The sequence below is a fragment of the Galleria mellonella genome, unplaced genomic scaffold (genome assembly GCF_026898425.1).
Source record: "Galleria mellonella isolate WM207_F2 unplaced genomic scaffold, CSIRO_AGI_GalMel_v1 utg171, whole genome shotgun sequence".
NCBI lineage: Eukaryota > Metazoa > Arthropoda > Insecta > Lepidoptera > Pyralidae > Galleria > Galleria mellonella.
Genome location: NW_026442014.1, coordinates 4,595,976 through 4,617,158, shown reverse-complemented (window position 1 = coordinate 4,617,158; position 21,183 = coordinate 4,595,976). Strand labels below are relative to the sequence as shown.

At 31.2% G+C, this 21,183-nt stretch overlaps 1 protein-coding gene across 2 annotated transcripts in view; it reads left to right on the top strand.

The window, feature by feature from the left end:
* LOC113518053 (tyrosine-protein kinase Dnt) overlaps nt 1-20,806 on the top strand; it is a 63,855-nt gene extending 43,049 nt beyond the window's left edge. For both annotated transcript variants that reach the window (XM_052892947.1, XM_031913349.2), the window contains 9 exons: nt 1,566-1,752; nt 11,063-11,190; nt 11,799-11,914; nt 16,597-16,771; nt 17,084-17,246; nt 17,703-17,846; nt 18,198-18,357; nt 18,606-18,742; nt 19,023-20,806. In XM_052892947.1, coding sequence (XP_052748907.1) covers nt 1,566-1,752; nt 11,063-11,190; nt 11,799-11,914; nt 16,597-16,771; nt 17,084-17,246; nt 17,703-17,846; nt 18,198-18,357; nt 18,606-18,742; nt 19,023-19,134 — 1,322 coding nt within the window. In that variant the 3' untranslated portion in view covers nt 19,135-20,806. The remainder of the gene's footprint in view (nt 1-1,565; nt 1,753-11,062; nt 11,191-11,798; nt 11,915-16,596; nt 16,772-17,083; nt 17,247-17,702; nt 17,847-18,197; nt 18,358-18,605; nt 18,743-19,022) is intronic.
* Nucleotides 20,807-21,183: the final 377 nt, after the last annotated feature.

Here is a 21,183-nt window from a genome sequence, read left to right as displayed (position 1 = left end):
GTGCCTTTTCAGTGTTTTTAAAGACATTTTCTATTCTTGGGACGTGTTTTAAAACCACAGTTTAAAGACCGAATCGAGGGCTGAATAAATAGCATTTAAATTTCTGGAATGGATTTTTTGTCCGCAGGTACATAGACCCGAACGATTACGTTTTAGATTTAAAATTTTAATTATACCTACAAAAGAAAAGTAAGAAAGATTAGAAAATGTCTTATTGCCATATTAAATAATAAAAATAATTTTATTTTTTAGCAAATGTAATGTATTTTATCTAAATATTTAAAACAGTGTAATAATATTTTTCTCTATTTTCGTATAAGACACACACACACACACAGAGAGAGAGAGAGAATTATATTTAGATGTGTATGTACACATGTAAATATATGTATCTTTGTGAACAAGTATTATACTCATAATAAGAACATTACTGATTTCGTTAAAATAATGATATAATAGCTTTTGTACCTTTGTACCCGTAGATTTTTGAAATACATAACATAATCTCATGGCGTATCAAGATCATATACCGTAACTGAAATGATAGACGGATAGACACACAAAATTCTAAAAATGATTGTTTCATTTATATTGCTCTCATTAAGACACTTCATGTCCATTTTTCTTAAATATATGCCAATGTAAAGACATGGTTTAGTTACAATTTAATTATATTAGTAAGATTATATTATATTAGTAAGACTGTAAATTGATTTAAAATATATAAAACCTATTTAGATTTTACCATTCATGTATACACTTCACTTTATACTCTCCTCGTATTTCGAAATGTTGGAATTTGTTTCTATTCGTATCGATATTTATTTAATAGGTTCTGTATTCTAGTCTATATAGAAAATACATGAGATATATGTAGATTAGGGTAAACACAAATGTTTATTAACTAAATACTTGTTTTCTTTAGATATATTTTTATTCGTTGGGAACATTATAATTGTCTTTATTTGGAGAACTGTTTTGTAATTCTTTGTTTGTTTACCCATTAAAAATATTTAAGGGAAAAGTTAAGAATTTATTGGAACCAGTACACTTGTATAATATCAGTTAATAATTAGAATGTATAATTAAAGAAAATATATAAAAACAACTAAAAATTTTGATCAGTTATTTAATTTCTACACTATAAATTTCGCCTAATTTCAGACTAGATACCACTGTGTAACATATCATTATATCGACTGTTGACTGTCCACTGCAGAATATAGGCCTCCCTCATAAGAGGGTTGCCACGTTTAGGCAGGAGGGTTGGCAACCGTAATTAGGCTTTTGGTGATGTTTTAGAAGGGACACTGCTGCCTATCCGTCGATCTATAATATCAATTAGTATTTTATTTATTTATATGTCGTCAACGTCTATACATATGTATACATTGGCGATACATTGGGCGAAAAGAGAAATAGGTAGATGGTGCATTCAAAAATTGAGGAATCATAAACTAATACTTAACATATTTATATATTATAAATATATAATAATTTAATACATAAATTATAAAATTAATATATATTAATTTAAAATTATACCATTGTAATAATCTGAACAGGTATGTCATCAATAGTGACGCACAATGAAACAGCCCGGCTAGCTGGTGACGCGTCTCGAGACTCCAGTGGTGTTTTGTTCGTGGCTGGTGGGTGTGCAGCTGCAGCTCTAGCGTTGTTGGCCGCAGCGGCGGCAGCTGGCACCCTGTACAAAAGAGGTAGCAAGCAGAGGCATCATGACTCCATACAGTGAGTATTAAAATTAAATAAAACCTCAATAATATAGACTCTTAAAAATAAAAACGTTAATCTTGTAATAAAAACTAAAAGAAAAAATCGAACATTCAAATATGGAATCAAAACTTTTTTAATTTTATTTATATGACAATTTTGTTTTGGCGCGCAATTAATCAATTGATACAGATTAAAAAAAAGTTATCATATTTTTACCCAAGACATGGCCCATTTTTTTAATAGTTAGTTTTAATTTTCTTATACTTTTTCTTTTGCATCCTATTGTGTATTTAATGCCATAACTTTACATAATTCCTTACGTGACCTGTCATGAAGCAAAAGAAAGCAGTCTGCGTTTGAATGCATTTTAGATTTGGCAACAAGAACATGCCATTGGATTCGTACTGATCTATAAATATTATTAAAAGTACTACCATATTAAAAACAACGATTATTATACTTGTATACTATTGTGGATTATAAGAGAAACATATGTACTGTATTAACATACAAGGATCAAAACGTTCCGTCCAAATTATTCCCTAAACCCTACTTTGGCTGTATTATTATTTCCATTGCCTTTGTAATAGAACTAAATAACATAGACAATGATCAAAAGTACATATAAAAGAGTATAAACACCTCTATATATTCGCCCGCCATAACGGTCTATTTAAAATGTCTGCTAAAACAAAGAACTCGAACGAACGGAGTTTTGAAACTAAATTATCTCGCTTTTAAACTTCATTGCAGTTAACTGTGATGAAAGTAATTTAAAAATTTTGTTTTAATTTATAGAATATTTTATGTTTCTAGTGAAATAATTTAAAATTAAGACCTACTTAGTAAATAGGTATACTTATAACCTAAGGGTATATTTTATTAGACTTTATACCACGAGGTAAGAAAACGATAATTTTTAAATACAATTAGATTAATGATTGATTGATTTATGTCTACAATAAAAATATAAAGTTATTGAGGATCTAGTTTGACTTCTCACGAGTAGATAGAATTTTCGAATATAATATATCGTCCATGCTTAATTATATAGATAGCGTGTATACAAATACTTCGAAAAAAGCGAGTCAACTTTTTTATACAATGTTACGTGATAAATAGTTATGAGTGATTCCTTTATAACTTCTATATTTATTTTATTTTCTTATTTATTTATTTAACACTTTATTACACCAATATTACAGGATTTGTTGAACAATTTTCGATAAGTATAGTGTAGTACAAAATGCGGTCTTATTGCTAAGCAATTTAAAAAATGTTGCATCTAAAGATTTAAATGTAAATACGTCAAGATAAATTGTGTGCGTAAATATATAAAACATTAATAAAAAATCGAGTCAGCTAATTTGACAATTAGTTGACAAAAAGTTAACCTGTTTTTGTGAATCGGTGCTCTATCTATATAATTCAAGAGTTTATATTACTTACTGATAATGTAGCTATCTATAGGTGAAAGATTTTATAATTCAAATTCAAATCATCTTCATTCAAATAGACTTGTTTACCAGCACTTTTAAATCGTATTTTTTTTATATAAATGTAGGGTTGGATAAATTATTATTTCCTGAGAGCAGCCCATAATAAACTCAACAGTTACTTTTTTAAATCTCTGTTAACATTACGTGTATTTATTTAAATGTAAATGTACATGGTTATTAAGCAACTCGTGCATGATCGGCTAATACCATGCACATTTGTCATTCAAATAATCGTTCAGTATGTAATAGGCTTTGTTCAATAAGTGTTTTCAGGCGACTAAGGGAGGGCGAGGGATGGGCAGCAGCGTCTCTCTAAATACATCTCCAAAGCCTAACTGCGGTTGCCAATTCGCCTGCTAAACATGACAACTACTGACAAAACCACCCTAAGGGGGAAGCTTATGTTCAGCAGTGGACAGTTAAGGGTTGATATGATGATGATACCTCTATACACATATAAAAGCATTCTATTTAACAGATCATTCCAAGTATTGTGAACTCTATAAAAATGGTTACACTGTCTGTTTGTAACTGTTTTTAGAACAAATACATGCAAACATGTAGTTACTTGGGCGGAAGGAAGTTTTTAATACAGTCACTACACACGCCACATTGTAGAGGACTCGTAAAATACGACCACGAATATTTATGTATTCAGATGGAAAGTGTGCGTGACAAAGATTTCGGGCGATACTAAATTCTTTGAACAATGGAATCTTTGTGAGTGCAGATTAAATATTAATGACATTTGGTGTTGTGTATATCGGAAATTTATTTATAATAGCGCTACAAATTTTTTTTTTATGAGTGACAATTCAATAGTAACTCCGCCTGCGCTATCGGTATATACTAGTGAGAGACGGCAGTTGATTTATTACGACCAATTTGCCAGGAATGAACCATGATGGTTTCCAAAAGGGACCGCGTATAGATTGACCTCCTACATAATAATAAATTGCTAAACAAGCAACGGCGTTATTCAACCCCATTACTAACAATCCCTTCTTTATCTAATTACCAATTCGCCCTATACACTATATTATGCGATAGAACACATGTATAGTGTGGTTCGATAAAATTTACTGAAAATGTAAACAAACAAATAATTAACTCGACCATAAGACATTCCGTTGATATCCAATAATAGTGCAAATAAAAACATCATTTTTATCATTTCAGTCGTTAACTGTCCACTGCTGAACATAAGCCTTCCCTATAAGGGAAGTTATGCCAGTAGTTGCCACGCTTGGTAGGCGGGTTGACAACCGCAGTTAGACTTTTAAAGATTTTTAAGAGGGACGCTGCTGCCGCTCTTTCTACTAAGTTAATGGAAGGGGTGCCCTATTCTATGCCAGGATAACAGAGCCAATTTTGTTTGGTTTGGATTTGTTACTAATTTCAATTATAAATTTAAATTAGAGTTTCTGTGATAATTAAAAAAAAAAATATACCACTTAGAATGGCAAACAAGCTGACGGCCCACCTGATGGAAAGTGGTAACCGTCGCCTATTGACATGAGCAGTACCATGGACATAACAGAGTATACTGTTTCGCTCATGATACCCCCCATGCATTTGTTATTCCTCTCAGTTGTTATTCCTCTGTACCCTGTAAATTCACGCCATATTCCACCCTTCAAATCGAAACACAGCCATGCAAACAATAAATTAATAATAATTAATAGTGCCACTGTTTACTATACCCGGTAGTTAATTTTTTCAATTTAAATGATTTTTGCGCAGTAAAAAGATAACTGCGATTAGTTGGTGAAAAATTTTATAAAGAATTCTTCGATCGCTGTTCTCAAGATTTCTATAGTGCCGATAAACTTTTATAAAAATAGCAAAAGTGTATTAAGAACAATGGCCAAGAACATAAAGGAGTTTTGTATTCTGTAAAAGATTTATTTAGAAATTATACGAAATAATATTATCTCATAGAAACTAATCCCACAAACACATCTAAAAAACTTTAAAGAAATTTTTACTAATATATATACATATATTTAATATAATAATAAGTGTCATATAATGACGCCAATCACTTGATCCTTAAGCGTGTAGCTCAAGGATAGCCTGTTTTATGGAGGCATAACCCAGACTCGAGTCAATATAGAAAAGTTCGTAAATTGGCCTTACCGAGAATCGAACCCCGGATCTTATTCAAGCAAAGTAACATGTCCGCCACTGCGTCGTAGATATCAACGTGAAACGTGGAAGCGAGTTTATTTGTTTGTTGGTTGCCTCTTAGCATCTTATCAGCTCAACCAGTTGCCATGAAATTTCGTATATCATTTATTTAACCCGATTATCAATAAATGTCTGTTACGCGGACAGAGACGCAGGAAAAGATAGTTAATAATTAAGATATGTATCACCAAAGTCTAACCGCAGTTGCTAATCCATCTACCATGCGTGGCAACTATTGGCAAAATGTTCTCAATACGGGAAAGCTCAATAATTAATGGCCGATATGATGACGATGTATTATCCATAAATTTGTCCATTGTTGTCAACTTCTTATACTTTAAATACTTGCTATTTCATAAATTTTTATTATTTCGTTAACTGACAACTGGCAATTACTAATAAAACTTCCCCTGTAGGGAAGGCTTATTTTAAATACCTTTACCTAATTACAAATTAAACATTTATTTTAATGGCTTATTATTTCGCGGAAAGAAAGATGAAACAGATACACAATGCGAAAATAGAAAGATACAAATACTGAGAAAGGCCTAGACCAGGGTTTTCCAACTTTTTGTTGGGCCTCTCCGGATTATACATATTATTTTCATGCATCCTTTCCCTCGAATTTTGTTATTACAGAAAAAAAAACAGACATTGTTTATGCCTCCCTCTCCTCGGATTTTGTTATCACAAAAAAAAAAACCAGATTTTAATGACTTTTATTTATTTTAATTTTAAGTTATAAAAATTAAATTTCAAATAGTTTTAAACCATGTTTTACTAATATACTTTATAACATAGAACTATATAATTGAAATTGCATGCCTTTTACCAGTTGGTTTAATCTAGATTCAGTTTTAATAACAATAATAAGGTTTATTTAACAAAACGGTAGGCAGACAGTTATCACTATTCATCATACAGGTAATTTTTAATTATCGCAGAAACGCAACCCATTGTTTGTTAAAAAGGTCCCCCACTCAGCATTGTGCAGCAGTTGCTGGACTACAGCGCTGCTATACTAGCTTTACAGCGGGGGTCTTCGGGTACACTCATAAATCGACCTGCGTGATAAAATACGCTGATAATTTACATCGACTTCTGATCGTCAGTTCGAAATAAATTACGATGTTTAAAAAGCGTTTAAATAAACGCTTTAATTTATCTTCTAAAATTTCAAACGTATTAACGCCTCCCCCCTTCTCCCATCCTCTTTATGTCACTCTACGCTCTCCCAAGGGGGCGTGCCTCCTCTTGGAAAGTTCTAGCCTAGACTAACCAATTATAGGTTCGAGAGGTCTCAGAGTGTAAAGCGAAGTCTTCAAAACCGATGTGTAGGTATATAAGAAACGAGTTATGAAAATGACTATACTGAATTCTCTTTGTCTACTATATATATATAAATTAGAATGAAGGTAGATAATATTATGAAGTACCATATGTGTAGTGTAAAAACAGAAACCCAGAAAAATGTTATTCTCAATCAGTTTGAACCCTCCAATTTAGCGTTGCGCCCTTTTCAACCTTTGAAATTTTTCAATAATGGATCAATTTCCACACAATAATAGGCCGGAGTTAACCTAAACTTGTATTTGGTACAAGTTAATAGCGACGTGTCATGATTCAAAAATTTTACAGTTATGGAAGCAATTATTTAACTGTATTTCGTGTGTTTACGATTATAATGTTAAACGGAACTAGTTTTTTTTATTGATACTTAGAATGACGATTAAGTTGATAGGCCCACTTTAATGGAAAGTGGTAACAGTCGCCCATAGTTAAACAGAAAAGGACATCTTATGAACATTCCATGTAATGTGGCAATTTTCTGCAAAAATGGCTTTTAATGCGATATTTATAAAGTGCTATTTTATAATGTTTGTATTTTACGTAATTTTGATCTAATTATATTAATAATTTAATATAAGTAATATGAATTTATACATATTAATTATATAAATTATTTATATTAAATAATTATAAAATTAGTATACAGATGGGTAATAATAATATCCTTACACTACATATAGAAAACTTTATATACTAATTCTCACGAGTGATTCTGCAGGAAACAACTATTTTTTTATACCACTGAGGTAGCAAACAAGCATACGGCCCACCTGATTGTAAGCAATTACCGTAACATATGAACGCCTGTAATACCAGGCACACTATGCGCGCGTTGCCGATCATAAAGATTATCCGTACCCTTTTTTGAAGAACCCCATGCTGTAGTCTAGTTATAAAGATTTTAAATGTCACTGAAAAATTAAATGGAACAATAAATTTTAATTATCTTTTATAATCAGACAGATTTTATCAGAGGGAGACTTGGTAAAAAAAGTCGTTTCCTTGGGCACCTCTGCCCCATTCGTTTTTCTACCGTTAAGCAGTTGTGTTTGCATGGTTGTTTCGGTTTAAAGGTGGGATATGGCGTGAATTTACAGGGTACAGAGGAATAACGCCTGAGTTCTTAGGAATAGCGACGCATGGGGGGTATCATGGGCGAAACAGTATACACTGTTATGTCCATGGTACTGCTCATATCTATAGACGACAGCTACCACTTTTCATCAGGTGGACCGTCAGCTTGTTTGTCATTATAAGTTGTATAAAAAAAATCAACGTATACTTAAATGTAATGATTGTCATCCGAAATTTATTCTCATTCGAATAGATAGACTTTTAACATTAATTTTCTGATAATAATTTAAGTTTACCACATATTACAATCACTTGTATCTTGCAACCTTTGGTAAACTTACATTGTATATAGGGGAACGACCTTGTCTGCTGGGCTTGATGAATGATTATAGCGTCGAAGGTTCATCGATTGAGAAGGATAAAATTATATATTTTTAAATCTTTATTTTTAAAACCTTTATTTTTAAACATTATGTCCATACAATAAAGGAATTTAATCAAGAATAATATATATATCTATCCGCCGCTAATCCGCCTGCCAAGCGTGGCAACTATTGGGAAAATCCCCCAAGGGCGAGACTTATGTTTAGCGATAGGTAGTTAGGGGCTTGTATGAAGATGATGATGATATTATAAAAATCGTTCGCATGGATTTCAAGATTTCATGGATTTCAAGATCAAGATGGCATTTTATTTTGATGCAGTAGTTTTTGCATGATACCACAACAAACACATATACATTCTTTATTGCACTCGTAAATTATAGGTATAATACATTTATAAATGTTGTAAGCAAAGACGGACTTATCTCAGAAAGAGGTCTTTTACAGTCAACCCAATACAGTGGGAATGCATGTTATTAGCGGGCAGTGAATGTGCACGAGTGGGGTACGAATGATATTAATATAGACAGACAGACAAAATTTCTAAAAAATATTGTTTTGGCCTTTATTATTCTTATTAAATTCTTATTGTATACCCACAATTGGGTATACAAGAAATCTACCGAGTCAGACGTATGGGGCCCTGGTTACACTTCAGAACTTTGTTGCTATCTCCCTTATTGCAGCAGTATCGAATAAATTGACTCACTCACCTTATGTACCGATATGCTTTCACGTAGGCCGGTTGGTTGAACAGCAGCAGCTCTAAGATGGAGAATGCGTAGCAACGTAAACTGTCTCGCATCACAGGACACTAGAATCCACACACTTCACCAGTGAATAGTACAAGTATCCATACAGTTTTTGTCACAACACAAAACAGATACGTTCAGGATGCAACTTGAATGTAGGTACCGACGTCCTTTTGGGTTTTTATAAGTCTTTTAATTAAAATATGGCAGCGATAGAAGTTGCGAACGGAGAAATTCGCGCGCGTCGCCATCGCCGAACCGCGCGAACAAACCCTTCGTTCCTATTGGCTGTCGCCTCGCCATCGTCGGGCATGCGCAGAAAAGCCGCGCAGACATTCCGCGCGAGATTTGAGTGAGCCTTATGCAACACCCACTGCAAAACGGAATCGCAACCAAGTTACGGCTCAAACACATGTACAATCATCTTCTAGTTACAATTTTATTGTATTACAGATTATTAAAAAGGAAGATTTTTTCTATGCTAAAAGATAAATAAATAAATATAAATAACAAATAGATGTTGCTCCACAAAAGAACAAATACGCATAGATAGACGACAAGTACATATTAAAAAATTCAAGTGAAATTTTACTCTGAAAAGAAATATAACGAATTGAGATAATTTTTTTTTTTATAAGCAAAATATTAATAAATATTAAACTTTTGGTAATTTTATCTCAACATTTAATGTTTAAAATTATATTACAGAATATTTTTCAGAAATTAAGGAAATTAAACATACTGTAAATAGATTTCATGTTTGAAATATAATGTAAAAAAGTATATAAATTAATTAGGGAAATAGAAACGAGTACTTAGGTATATTTTTGGCATCATTTTATAACAACAAGGAAAGTATTATATTCTTTTTTATTTCAGTACTTTTGTATTTCAAAGAATTATATATTTAATAGTATGATTACGATTTTCCTGCTTAACTCAATTTATATTTTGAGTGGCTTCCAAATAAAACTTTTGAATTAATTTTTTTGTGATTACGTCGTCAATTATGGGCCAATTTTTATTACTTTTTCTATATTACCTATACTTCTGAAATTCTAAATGTGGGTTAGAGTTCGTCATTTAGTGGTTAGTCAGCCAGTTAGTTAATTAGTGTTTAGTATATAAATGATAATTTATATACATAAATCATGTATAATTTAGTTTTAAATCATTCATACTTATAAACAAGTTCTTACATTAATAAAACTAATATAATATTAAATACTATAAAATTAAACCATAATTATAATTAAATAAAATAATAATCATCAAATCAGCCATTAACTGACCACTGCAGAACATAGGCCTCCTCCATTAGGGTTTTTTTTTATTGAATGATAATGAAATGGTAACCCCGCCTGCGCTATCGGTATACGTCGGCGGGGCACCAGTGAAGGATGATAGGTGAAAATGAGGCAGCCCATCGTGACAAATTCGCGTGAATTAATCACGATGGTTTCCGGGGGGAACCATGTGGAGGTCGACCTAATAAGGCATATTGCTAGCAATGGGGCTGTCAAACTCCATTGCCAACAATCCCTTCCCCCCATTAGGGGGGTTTGCCATTAGTTGCCACACTTGACAGGCAGATTGGCAACCACAGTTATACTTTGGTAATGTTTTAATAGGAATACTATACGGTTAAATAAAATAATATAAAAAAAAAGAAAAATTCATCGGTGTTATCGAATAATATACGTAATAATTATTAAAGATTGGGTCCCATATAAAAAAATCCACTTCAATTATGACTAAACCAATAATTTTGATTTAAAAACTAAACTTCTGAGTCGATTTACATAAAATATCTATAGAACCAATCTGTAAGTATATCCTTTCAGATAAAATAAGGAATTTTCCAAATCGGTTTAGAACTGACGGACATAAAAAAAAATACAATCGAATCGAGAATCTTCTTCTTTTAAAAGTAGGTGAAAATTAAATGAATATTCGAATTGAGAAATTCGAATAATTTTTACACCCTCTTTTTAATAACTAAGTCGAGAGTATATCCTCTTTTTAATGACTAACAATTACTCGGTTAAAATGTTACTGGACTCTCTTTTTGTTTTAGTACTTCGTACACAACAGCTGCGTACGGCAGCCATCAGAACGTATTGCTGCGGCTCGATACACTAGGCCGACCACCGAGTTCGACAGGCTCGTACGCCACTATAGCCAGTCTACACAAATTTCCTTTTGGTAAGTTACCTTACTACATAATTTTCCCAAATCAGGGGAACCTAGCACTTCGCAGATGTCTTAATAATGTGCATAGCAGTTTTTCATATTGAAAATGTCAAACTGACGGCCTACCTGATGAAAAGTGGTAACCGTCGCCTATAGACATGAGCAGTACCATGGACGTAACAGAGTATACTGTTTCGCCCATGATATACCGCGTGCGTTGCCATTCCTGAGGACTCAGGTGTTATCCCTCCGTACCCAATAAATTCACGCCATATCACACGCTTCAAACCGAAACACAGCCATGCAAACACAACTGCTTTACGGTTAAAACACGAATGAGACAGAGGTACCCAAGCAATCGACTTTTGTACCTTAATCTGACAATTAGAAATATAAAAAAAAAGAATTAGCCAAGTCGGTGTTAATATTTTAGTTCTCTTCCCATACTTGTATAATTTAATAATATTAATATTTACATAGTAAATAGACGGATATTGAAATCCAAATAACGTATCAAGGATAAAGAGATCATTGTAAAGGCGACAACAGGCAACCACTGACTCAAATGAAGTTCTTACGTAGTGAATAAAGGCGAATAATAATATTATATTTCTCAATAGGAAGTCGGAGATCTCCCTCGCCATATGCCACAACTCATATTGGAGAGCATATTTATGCTAAACCAGAGTCACGGGTGTCATACTATGCGGCTTCAAATCTTACGCATGTTTCTCAGGTAAGAAAAGAAATTAAACAATCACATCAAACGCTCAAGCTCAAGATAGGAATCCTAGCTTGAACATTATATTGAGATTATTCTAAAATATAAAAATAAATTAAAAATACCAAAAATACATATCTCACAATGTGATACTATGTTAACTTAATAATGTAATGTAATATCCCGTTAGACAATAACCTAAATGAGTAGACACTGTACAGTATTCTTTGTGAGTAGTAAATAAAGATTCTTTTAAACAATTATTACCATTATGTATTATGAGGAATCAGGCAAAGAACATCTGAAGTCACAATCCAGGACACCCAGACCCAAGCACGATGTAGAAAATTGGTTTCCTAAATTGACACGGCTGAACTCTCAAACTCACATTCATACTCATAATATTAGTAAGGATTCACAATTAGAGTCGCTTTTTATGAAGTAAAATATAGGTACTTGTGTCATGATGGATTTTAACCTAATTCCCATGGCTAATGTCCAAAGCCTCCATTACACTCAGTACAATATATTTTTTTCCATATATTTGGCATAATATATTGGAACGTGTTGTTTAGGATTAGGTATGTTCTGTAATAAATTAGTGTGTGTGTGGTTTATTTTGGTTTACTACTTACAACGGTTCTGCACTGTTTAAGTCATAAGCGGAAGCGAGTTATGCCTATAATTTCTTTTTAGCTTCTACTCTATATCTATGATAAATAGTACAACTAATATACCAATATAAAATTATGTATATATAATTTTATTCAATATATTATACTCGTAGTTATGTAAAATGGAGGATCCATTTAACAACTACTTGGTTATTTTATTATTTTAAGATTTTGATTTTGATTTAAAAATTAAACCGATATTGATAAAATTTATATGCGACCAATTCGAAAATATAGGATATATTTTTATATAAAAATAATTTGAATTTTCCAAATTGGTTTATAAATAACAGAGTTATGTGTTAATAAACATAAAAAACCGAATTGATAACCTCCTTCAATTTTGAAATTAGTAGAAAAGACATTAGCCCTTCGCCACACGAAGTCTCTTTATTATGTGCTCGCATGTAGTATGTTAGTTTTCTCGTAACTTACACCAAACCTTAAAATTTAGCCACCATCACAAATAAATTAACCCACATTATGTGGTTCCCGTTGATCTTTGGTTAAGCAATCCCATAATGTAACAATTTAATGGCGTTGCCCAGATTACGATGTGGTGCCAAGATATATGACTTTTTATCACTACACAAAGTAGATACATTTAAATTTATATTCGAAATATCTATTCTGTGTACTATCAGTGTGTGTGTGTACTATGTGTGTTTAATATTTACATTGCTTCACTTCCGATGGTCGTGGGTTGTTCACCGCGTAATAATACAAAAAATATATATCGATGACTGTGTATTGATGCTTTAGTACATAATTCACTTATATATAAGTATATAACCGTCGACTATAGACATGAGCAGTACCGTGGACATAACAGAGTATACTGTTCCGCCCATGATACCTCCCATGCGTTGCCATTCTTGAGGATTCAGGTGTTATTCCTTTGTAACCTGTAAATTTACTGCCATATCCCACCCTCTAACCGAAACATAACCATGCAAACACAACTGCTTTACGGTAGAAACACGAATGGGACAGTGGTGCCCAAGCAAACGACTTTTGTACAATGTCTCTCTTTCTGGTATGCCTGTCAATTGTCTAGAATCTATAGTATAACATTTTTTTTAATTTAAAGCCGACAATAATGTACAAAGTTTTGCATTAACAAAGATGAAGAAAACTTTGTACGTCTAGACCTTTATATTTTTAATATATAACTATCTACTAATAAATGACCCGACCAGACCACCCATCTTGAAGAGCTAAGTAAGAAAAAAAGTTTCTGCTCGTAATTAGAGAAAGATTTTCATCTTTTTTGAGGGAATCTTTTACGACTCTCCTCGAGCAGGATGAATTGTGCATAAAATAAGTCCTTTACCTCATTAAGGATCCAATGTGAAACGAGTTACCCGCTCTCCCCTTCAGGTGATACAAACGTAACGCAATTAGCGATCTTTCGAAGGGTTAAAATATTTGCCACAGATAAAAATGACGTTGAAGAGCTTTGGAAATTATTTTTGTATTTAATTTGCCAATGTAAAAAAAATTAAATAAAAAATAAGTATGCCGAATAAGAATTAAAATAAATAAATAAACTTACTACTGTTCATTTTAATGGGGTGATAGTTAGGGTATGTCGAAACGCCAAAGACATTTATTATTTTTATATTAATAAAATTAATTATATGAAGTAATGTAGGTACCCAATAACATGGAATTTAATCATTCGTTACCCTCTCTTCCTTCTTGTCGTATTGTAGTTATTATTGCATGATTATTATTATCATCATCATCATCTCATTCATTCATTGTCCACTTCTGAATCCATTGATGTAGGGGGAAAGTAATTGTTAGTAGCTAAGTACTTCTTAGACCCCAATAGGTCTAATAGTCTTAACGCTAGCATTATACTTTATCAGGTCGATCTGCACCCGGTTTTTTCTGGAATTTACCGTAATTAATTCTTATCGAATTCATCAGGATGTGATAACTAATAATAATAATAATAATATTTTATTTAAGAAAGATACAGTTGCATAAGGTACAATTTACAATTTTTACAATTAAAATAAGCCAGCGTATAAGCCAATAACGCTGGCAAGTTTGTCATTCCATTATAACTCAAAAAAAAAAAAAAAAGAATCCACTAATCTTCTGCAATATATTTGAGTCTGTTTCTTTATATAGTTGACTTAGTATATTCAAATATCGAATAGGTGATCCATTCGCAAGTCTTTATTCCAATTATTTGCCGGCTGTTCGAGTTATATTGCAAGCTCATTGACGCTTTAGCTTGATAATCTTTCATGATTTCTTTTCTATTCCGGATATTATGCGCAACAAAACTCTCTATAATTTACATTGGAGTTCTTCGCAGCTAACGCATTATCATCATCGCATCAGCCGTTCGCTGTCCACTGCTAAATATAAGTCTCCCCCATAAGCGGAGTTTTGACAGTAATTGCCACGCTTGGCGGGTAGATTGGCAACCGCAGTTCGGTTTTGGTGATGTTTAAAGAGAGATGCTACTGCTCATCCCTCGACATTTAAGTTTTTTATATTCACCTCTAACAATACTCACGAGAAAGGAAGAGGTGGTCCATTCTATGCCGGGATCGACACATAATGTATGTTTTTTATGTAATAAAAATTTGTGCTCTAAAATTATAATCAGTAAATTATCTATCATCAATATTAAGTCCGTTTTCTGTACTCTATTTTGCATTATTGATGATTTTGAATTTTTAAATTCAAGTCAATTCCATTTAATTTTGTGTCTCTTCATTTTAAGACTAAGATGAGAACAGTTTTTAATTTGAGGCTGCTCTCCCTTTACTCTCTAAATTTATGGCATTGTGAAAATTCTTTAGAGGAAATATGAATTAGTATTCTTAGAGGAAACTCGTAACTAAATACATAAAGTTGTTGGTGCACATTAATAAAACAAATATTTAATATAAATTATTTTATTATTATATTAAAAAAAAAAAAACGAAAACGGCAATCATGGTATCATGGTAAGTTCAATATATTCCTGTTGTATTTTAATATTTATTAAAAATATAGTGTATATATATATATATATATATATATATATAATTCAATCGTTCGTATAATAAGTATTATTCTATCGTTTAAAAAAAATATTTTCAAATTTAAGAGATCGACCTGATTTGGAAATTTGTAATCGAATTAGTTCAGAAGAAATTTTGACCTGTTTTTGACATTTGATGTTCTATCTATATAATCTAAGTAAAATCTTTTTATAGATACAGAAGGTTGTGTTCTAAATTCAAATATTTTAGCTTGCTATTTTTAAAAGGCAAATACACATCACAGACTAAAATTAAAAATACCAATTTTATTTAACTTTATTTCATCTCTAACACTAATAGGTTAACATATGTCACTAACATCACTTGCTAGTAGAAAAAGCCATTACCTACGATGAAGCACTCTCGCTCAGAACTCGATTAACGGATATCGTTCGGCGACTGAATGCAATTATCTACTCGTACACCTGCAGACACTGGAGCTAGACACAAGACAATAAACCTACAGTGCTACGCGGTAAACTTTAATAGAACACTTCAATTCAATTCTGTTCTATAAAGTGTTTAAAAGTGTTTATTTACAGATTATTGTTTAATACACATTGGCAATCGTTAAGCAAAATCAATTTTTACAAAATATCCTAGGATCCTATTTCTAACTTGATTTACTTCTGTAATCGATAATGGTTAATATCCAATATTGTATTACATTACTGCAGGCATTTTCAATTCAATCAATTTAAGTATATCATGCGTGGCTAAATGGCTTAATAACGGATTCTATTTCGGGTTTTCTTTGTCTTGACCTGATTTATTATATAAGTGTAACTAAAATACGAATTATTGCATCTAAATTTTTATAGTCATATACCATATATACCTATTTTACAAACGGTATACGACTATACCATATCTCTGAAATAAAAAAAATCTGAACTTATTTATGCAAATATTTTTAATAAAATTATAATATTATTATATATTGAAAAGGAAATTAAAATAGTATTTTTTTTAGCAAACAACTAAAGACCGGATTACTGATCCAGCAGAACAACTGCAGTATCTTACAACTGCTCGTGCAAATATACGTCTTGAAATATTAGTCCACGAAGGCACATTTGGAAGGGTTTATAAAGGAGTATTTAAAAAGGAGGATACGTATGAAGAAGTTATTGTAAAAACTGTATCAGGTATGTACGTTTATATATAGGACTGTATTTTAAGTTTGTTGTTGTAAAAATAAAAATGTAACCGGCGAGTTATTTTTATATACAATCGCAAATGATAAATAAGTTAAAAGTCTATCTGATAAAATGCAGAACACAATGGATATCACAAAACATACTGTTGGAACACTTAAAATTGTGGTATATAACGCGAAAATAATTTATTTGATAATTATTTAATCAAAATCGAGTACTCAGAATTTGAAAATGCTTAAATTTCATTCAAAAGAAATAAACTACGAAAGCTTTGTGGACATAATAAAAAAATATTTTTAGAAGCGGCGTCGGCAATGCAAGCAGCTTTGCTGGTTGCTGAAGGTTTGCGACTCTGCGGGCTAGTTCATGCTAATGTGCTTGCGCCTATGGCGGCTTGTGCTGAAGAAGCAAGAAGGCCGCTTTTAGTTTATTGTTGTGTCTCACACTCTTCTAATCTTAAGAGGTAAAGTCCTAATGGTTGTTTTTTTACCATTTCTGAATTACATAACTTTTTGCCATAAACAGGTCTTTTCTAATAGTAGAAACACTTTCAGAAACGTATTTTATTGTTATAACTATAATAATAATAAAAAAAAACGAAAACTTTGAAAAAAGTTCTAACTAAATTACAATTATGGTTTTGATTCTAATACCTAATACATTTAAAATACAAATTATAATACAAAATAGATCAATAATGCTCACAAGACAGAAAGAAAGATAAACAATATTAAAAAAATAGAATAAAAACAAGGTTTTTTTTTTGTTAATAAGAAACCTATTTAATTTGCCATATTAAAAAATAATTTTTACTATACTGTTACAATTATTAATTATCGTACGTTGTAAAAAACGATGTAAAAATTATATTTATTAATTCACATAAAATAGTATCTATCAAAATATTATTTTTTCCAAGATTTCTTACATCCTGTCGACTGGGACATCAAGCCGCACCAGCTACAAGAGAATTGGTGGATTTGGGTGCACAAGTAGCTTGTGGTTTAGCATACTTACATGTTCAGAGATTAGTACACGCCGATATCGCTGCCAGAAACTGCATGTAAGATTTCGAATGTTTTCATTGTTACAATTCCAAGAGATTGTAATTTCCCCTAATACAATTTCTTCGTAATATTCTGAATAACTTGCTTTTATATTATTGCTGTCTCGATTATTTTGAAGTTGCACACTTGTAATATGTTTGCCTCCTTTGAATATGATGTTTATATTTACTGTAAAGGAAAGTTGTAATTTAGTTATTAATCGTACATTATTATTAATTACAACATAATTAGATTTATAGTAACTGACAATTATAACATATATTAATACTTAGAATGATTTTGTCGATTCTAAAGATTCTTAATATACTTAAAGTAATTATTATTCTTAATATTGGATTAAATTTCAGAGTCGATGAGAAATTGAGACTGAAAGTGACAGACAATGGTCTATCACGAGATTTATTTCCTGACGATTATCATTGTCTTGGAGATAACGAAAATAGACCGGTGAAATGGATGGCTCCTGAAACTTTGTTGCAGAACCAATACACTACTGCGTCTGATGTGGTATGAATATTTATTTGCAAAATAGGCTTTTTAATATCCTTTTTTTTTACAATTTTATAAATAATATATTATATTGATCGACTTTTATCATAGTGTGTTAAATGTTTCTTTTCATGCAAATATTTTTTTCCGAGTTTTGATTTCAGTCAGTTGTATTTATAGTATTTATTTAATTTACTTTTCATTTTAAAGTATTATGAATAATGATTTTATTATCAATGAATTTAAGGATGTTATTTCTTTTACAGTGGTCATTAGGTATAACATTATGGGAATTATCTACGTTAGGTGCATCTCCACTAACTGAATTAGACGCAGCTGATGTTGGTGCTTTTCTTAATGGGGGGTACAGGCCATCTCAACCTCATAATTGTCCTGATGAATTGTAAGTAATTTATTAAACGTCTCTTAATTCTGGTTATTGCAATTGTTATCATTTCAATTCATATATTTGATAAAAATTATGCAGCTGTGAATTGATTTATTACATTTTCGTCTCCGATTATAAAGTTTAAATATTTTTCCTTCTACTCCATTATTCGTTATTAGTGTCTATAATTATAAATATTCGTACTATAACAAATTATTCGATTTTACTACATTTTGCTTTTATGACTAGGTTTGTGTTATTTTCAGTATGTTTGTAAAAATATATGTATTATCAGGTATGGCCTAATGTCTTGGTGCTGGACAATGTCGGCGTCTGCTCGTCCAACGGCTCCGCAACTCTTAGCCGCCCTCCACGACTTTAGGCAAGCTCTTAGCACTTACATTTAATACTTACGGCTTTGTATCTCTTATCTCGAAGAAACAAGTACGTAGATATCTATATTGAAACATTCTAGTATCTGACTTTGTACATTTCAATATTTCTAAACTAAAACAACTTGTCAATTGTCACACACATCCTTGGTACTATTTTTCTTTACATTACATCTTTACCAAAGTGCCTGCCAAAGATTTTGAACGTTACGCAATATTAGTTTTTGATTTCATAAATAGCAATTAGATAATTCCAGTAGAAGTCTAACAATTTAGATATTATAAATTTTACACCACATCTCTGTAATATCGTCAGCACAGCATTATATGAATACATATGAAGGCCTAGTACTTAATTACCATGTTTTTCAATCACAACAATAACAGTCGAATGATATATGCATTGCAGTAAATTGTGTTTACAATAGTCAACATTGGTATGGCCTCATCTAGCGATAGAGTAGGCAATAATAGTCCGTTAATCGAATACGTTTTGTTTAATCACTTTGCTTTATTTCGTTTAATGTTGTATCCATTTACAAATAAACCGAAGTGTTCGTTTTAATGTAAACCTTAGGGACATGACAACAAAGTCAATATTAATATTACCAAAAGTTGTTTTAAGCTTGGATGTGAATATTATGGAATAGTTAATATTATAGTATTAAAACCAAATATATAAATAACTGTGCTAATATTAATCGAGGATGAAGTCTAGACGTATTTTAACTAAGAAAGTGATATACATGTAAGTAAATATAAATATTATTCACCATTTCATGGGAATGGGTGTAGAGTTGAAAATGCTAGATGATGTCGTTTAGAACTTAGGTGAAATAGTTAATATAAGTGGTTGGAAATGCTGTAATATTTCAACTTAATTGTATATAAACTGCATGTTCATTCATATGAATTAACTATATTTCCTTAGGTTGTGCTGAAAGTTTCTGAATTAATAGATACATAACTTAAACAATTGAATCTTCAACAAGTTGAATATTTTATGCAAAATCCGTTACTGCCTGTAAGTGCTATAATTAATTTGTATTCGATAAAAAACCGATTTTATTTATGACAAAACTGGTTATTTGCAGGCGGTTTGGCATATGCAGGTTTTGGTAATGTTTTAAAGTAGACGCCGCTACCCATTTATCGACCATTAAGTTCCCTTATAGTTGCTTCTTACGACACCAATGGGACTTGCTTTTATATTGTTGATTAGGTTCAGAAACTTTCAAAACGGCTCACATATGACGTAACCAAAAACAATTTAAACAACAATTTTGTAAATAAACACGACTATATGAGCAGAAATACGCTATTAATCCAATTGTTTAAAATTGTATATACGAGTACATACGATTCGATGCGAAAGGAATTTAGTTTTAAATATACTGAAGTTATAGCTAGGCTGAATAATTGAAACAGTCTAGAGTATGACGGGGACGTTTTTAAATAAAGGATATAGTATTGGATTTACCATACAATATAAGTTTTCTCATCAGAGAATATAAGATTGATTGTCGAAAAACCTAGTTTTTACAGAGAATGTATAAATATAAATTGATGTTTATTATACGAGTTTAGGTTAAGTTCCTGAGGACAAAAAGTCCGTCCAGGCCCGCAAAAGGATCAACACCAAAACAGTAGTTAGTCATGGCATCGTTGGCGATCTGGTTTCGACGAATTAAAACTTTATATATATATATATATATATATATATATATATATATATATATATATATATATATATATATATATATATATATATATATATATATATATATATATAAAGATTTTTAGTAATTAACTATTAATTTTATTTTATTAAAAAAGTCTTCTCTTTTAATTTATATATATTATATATATAATATATATTTTTTGTTTTCAATATTTATTAACCATTTACTTAATAAGAAGATATAATATGGTTCTAATATTAATGATAATGATTAAACGGTACACATTGTATTTCGTTTAATAATTCCTTGAAGCCAATAATCGTCAAATCCATGAACAAGAATATTTGTCTATTATACCACAATTATAAATAGAAAATCATAG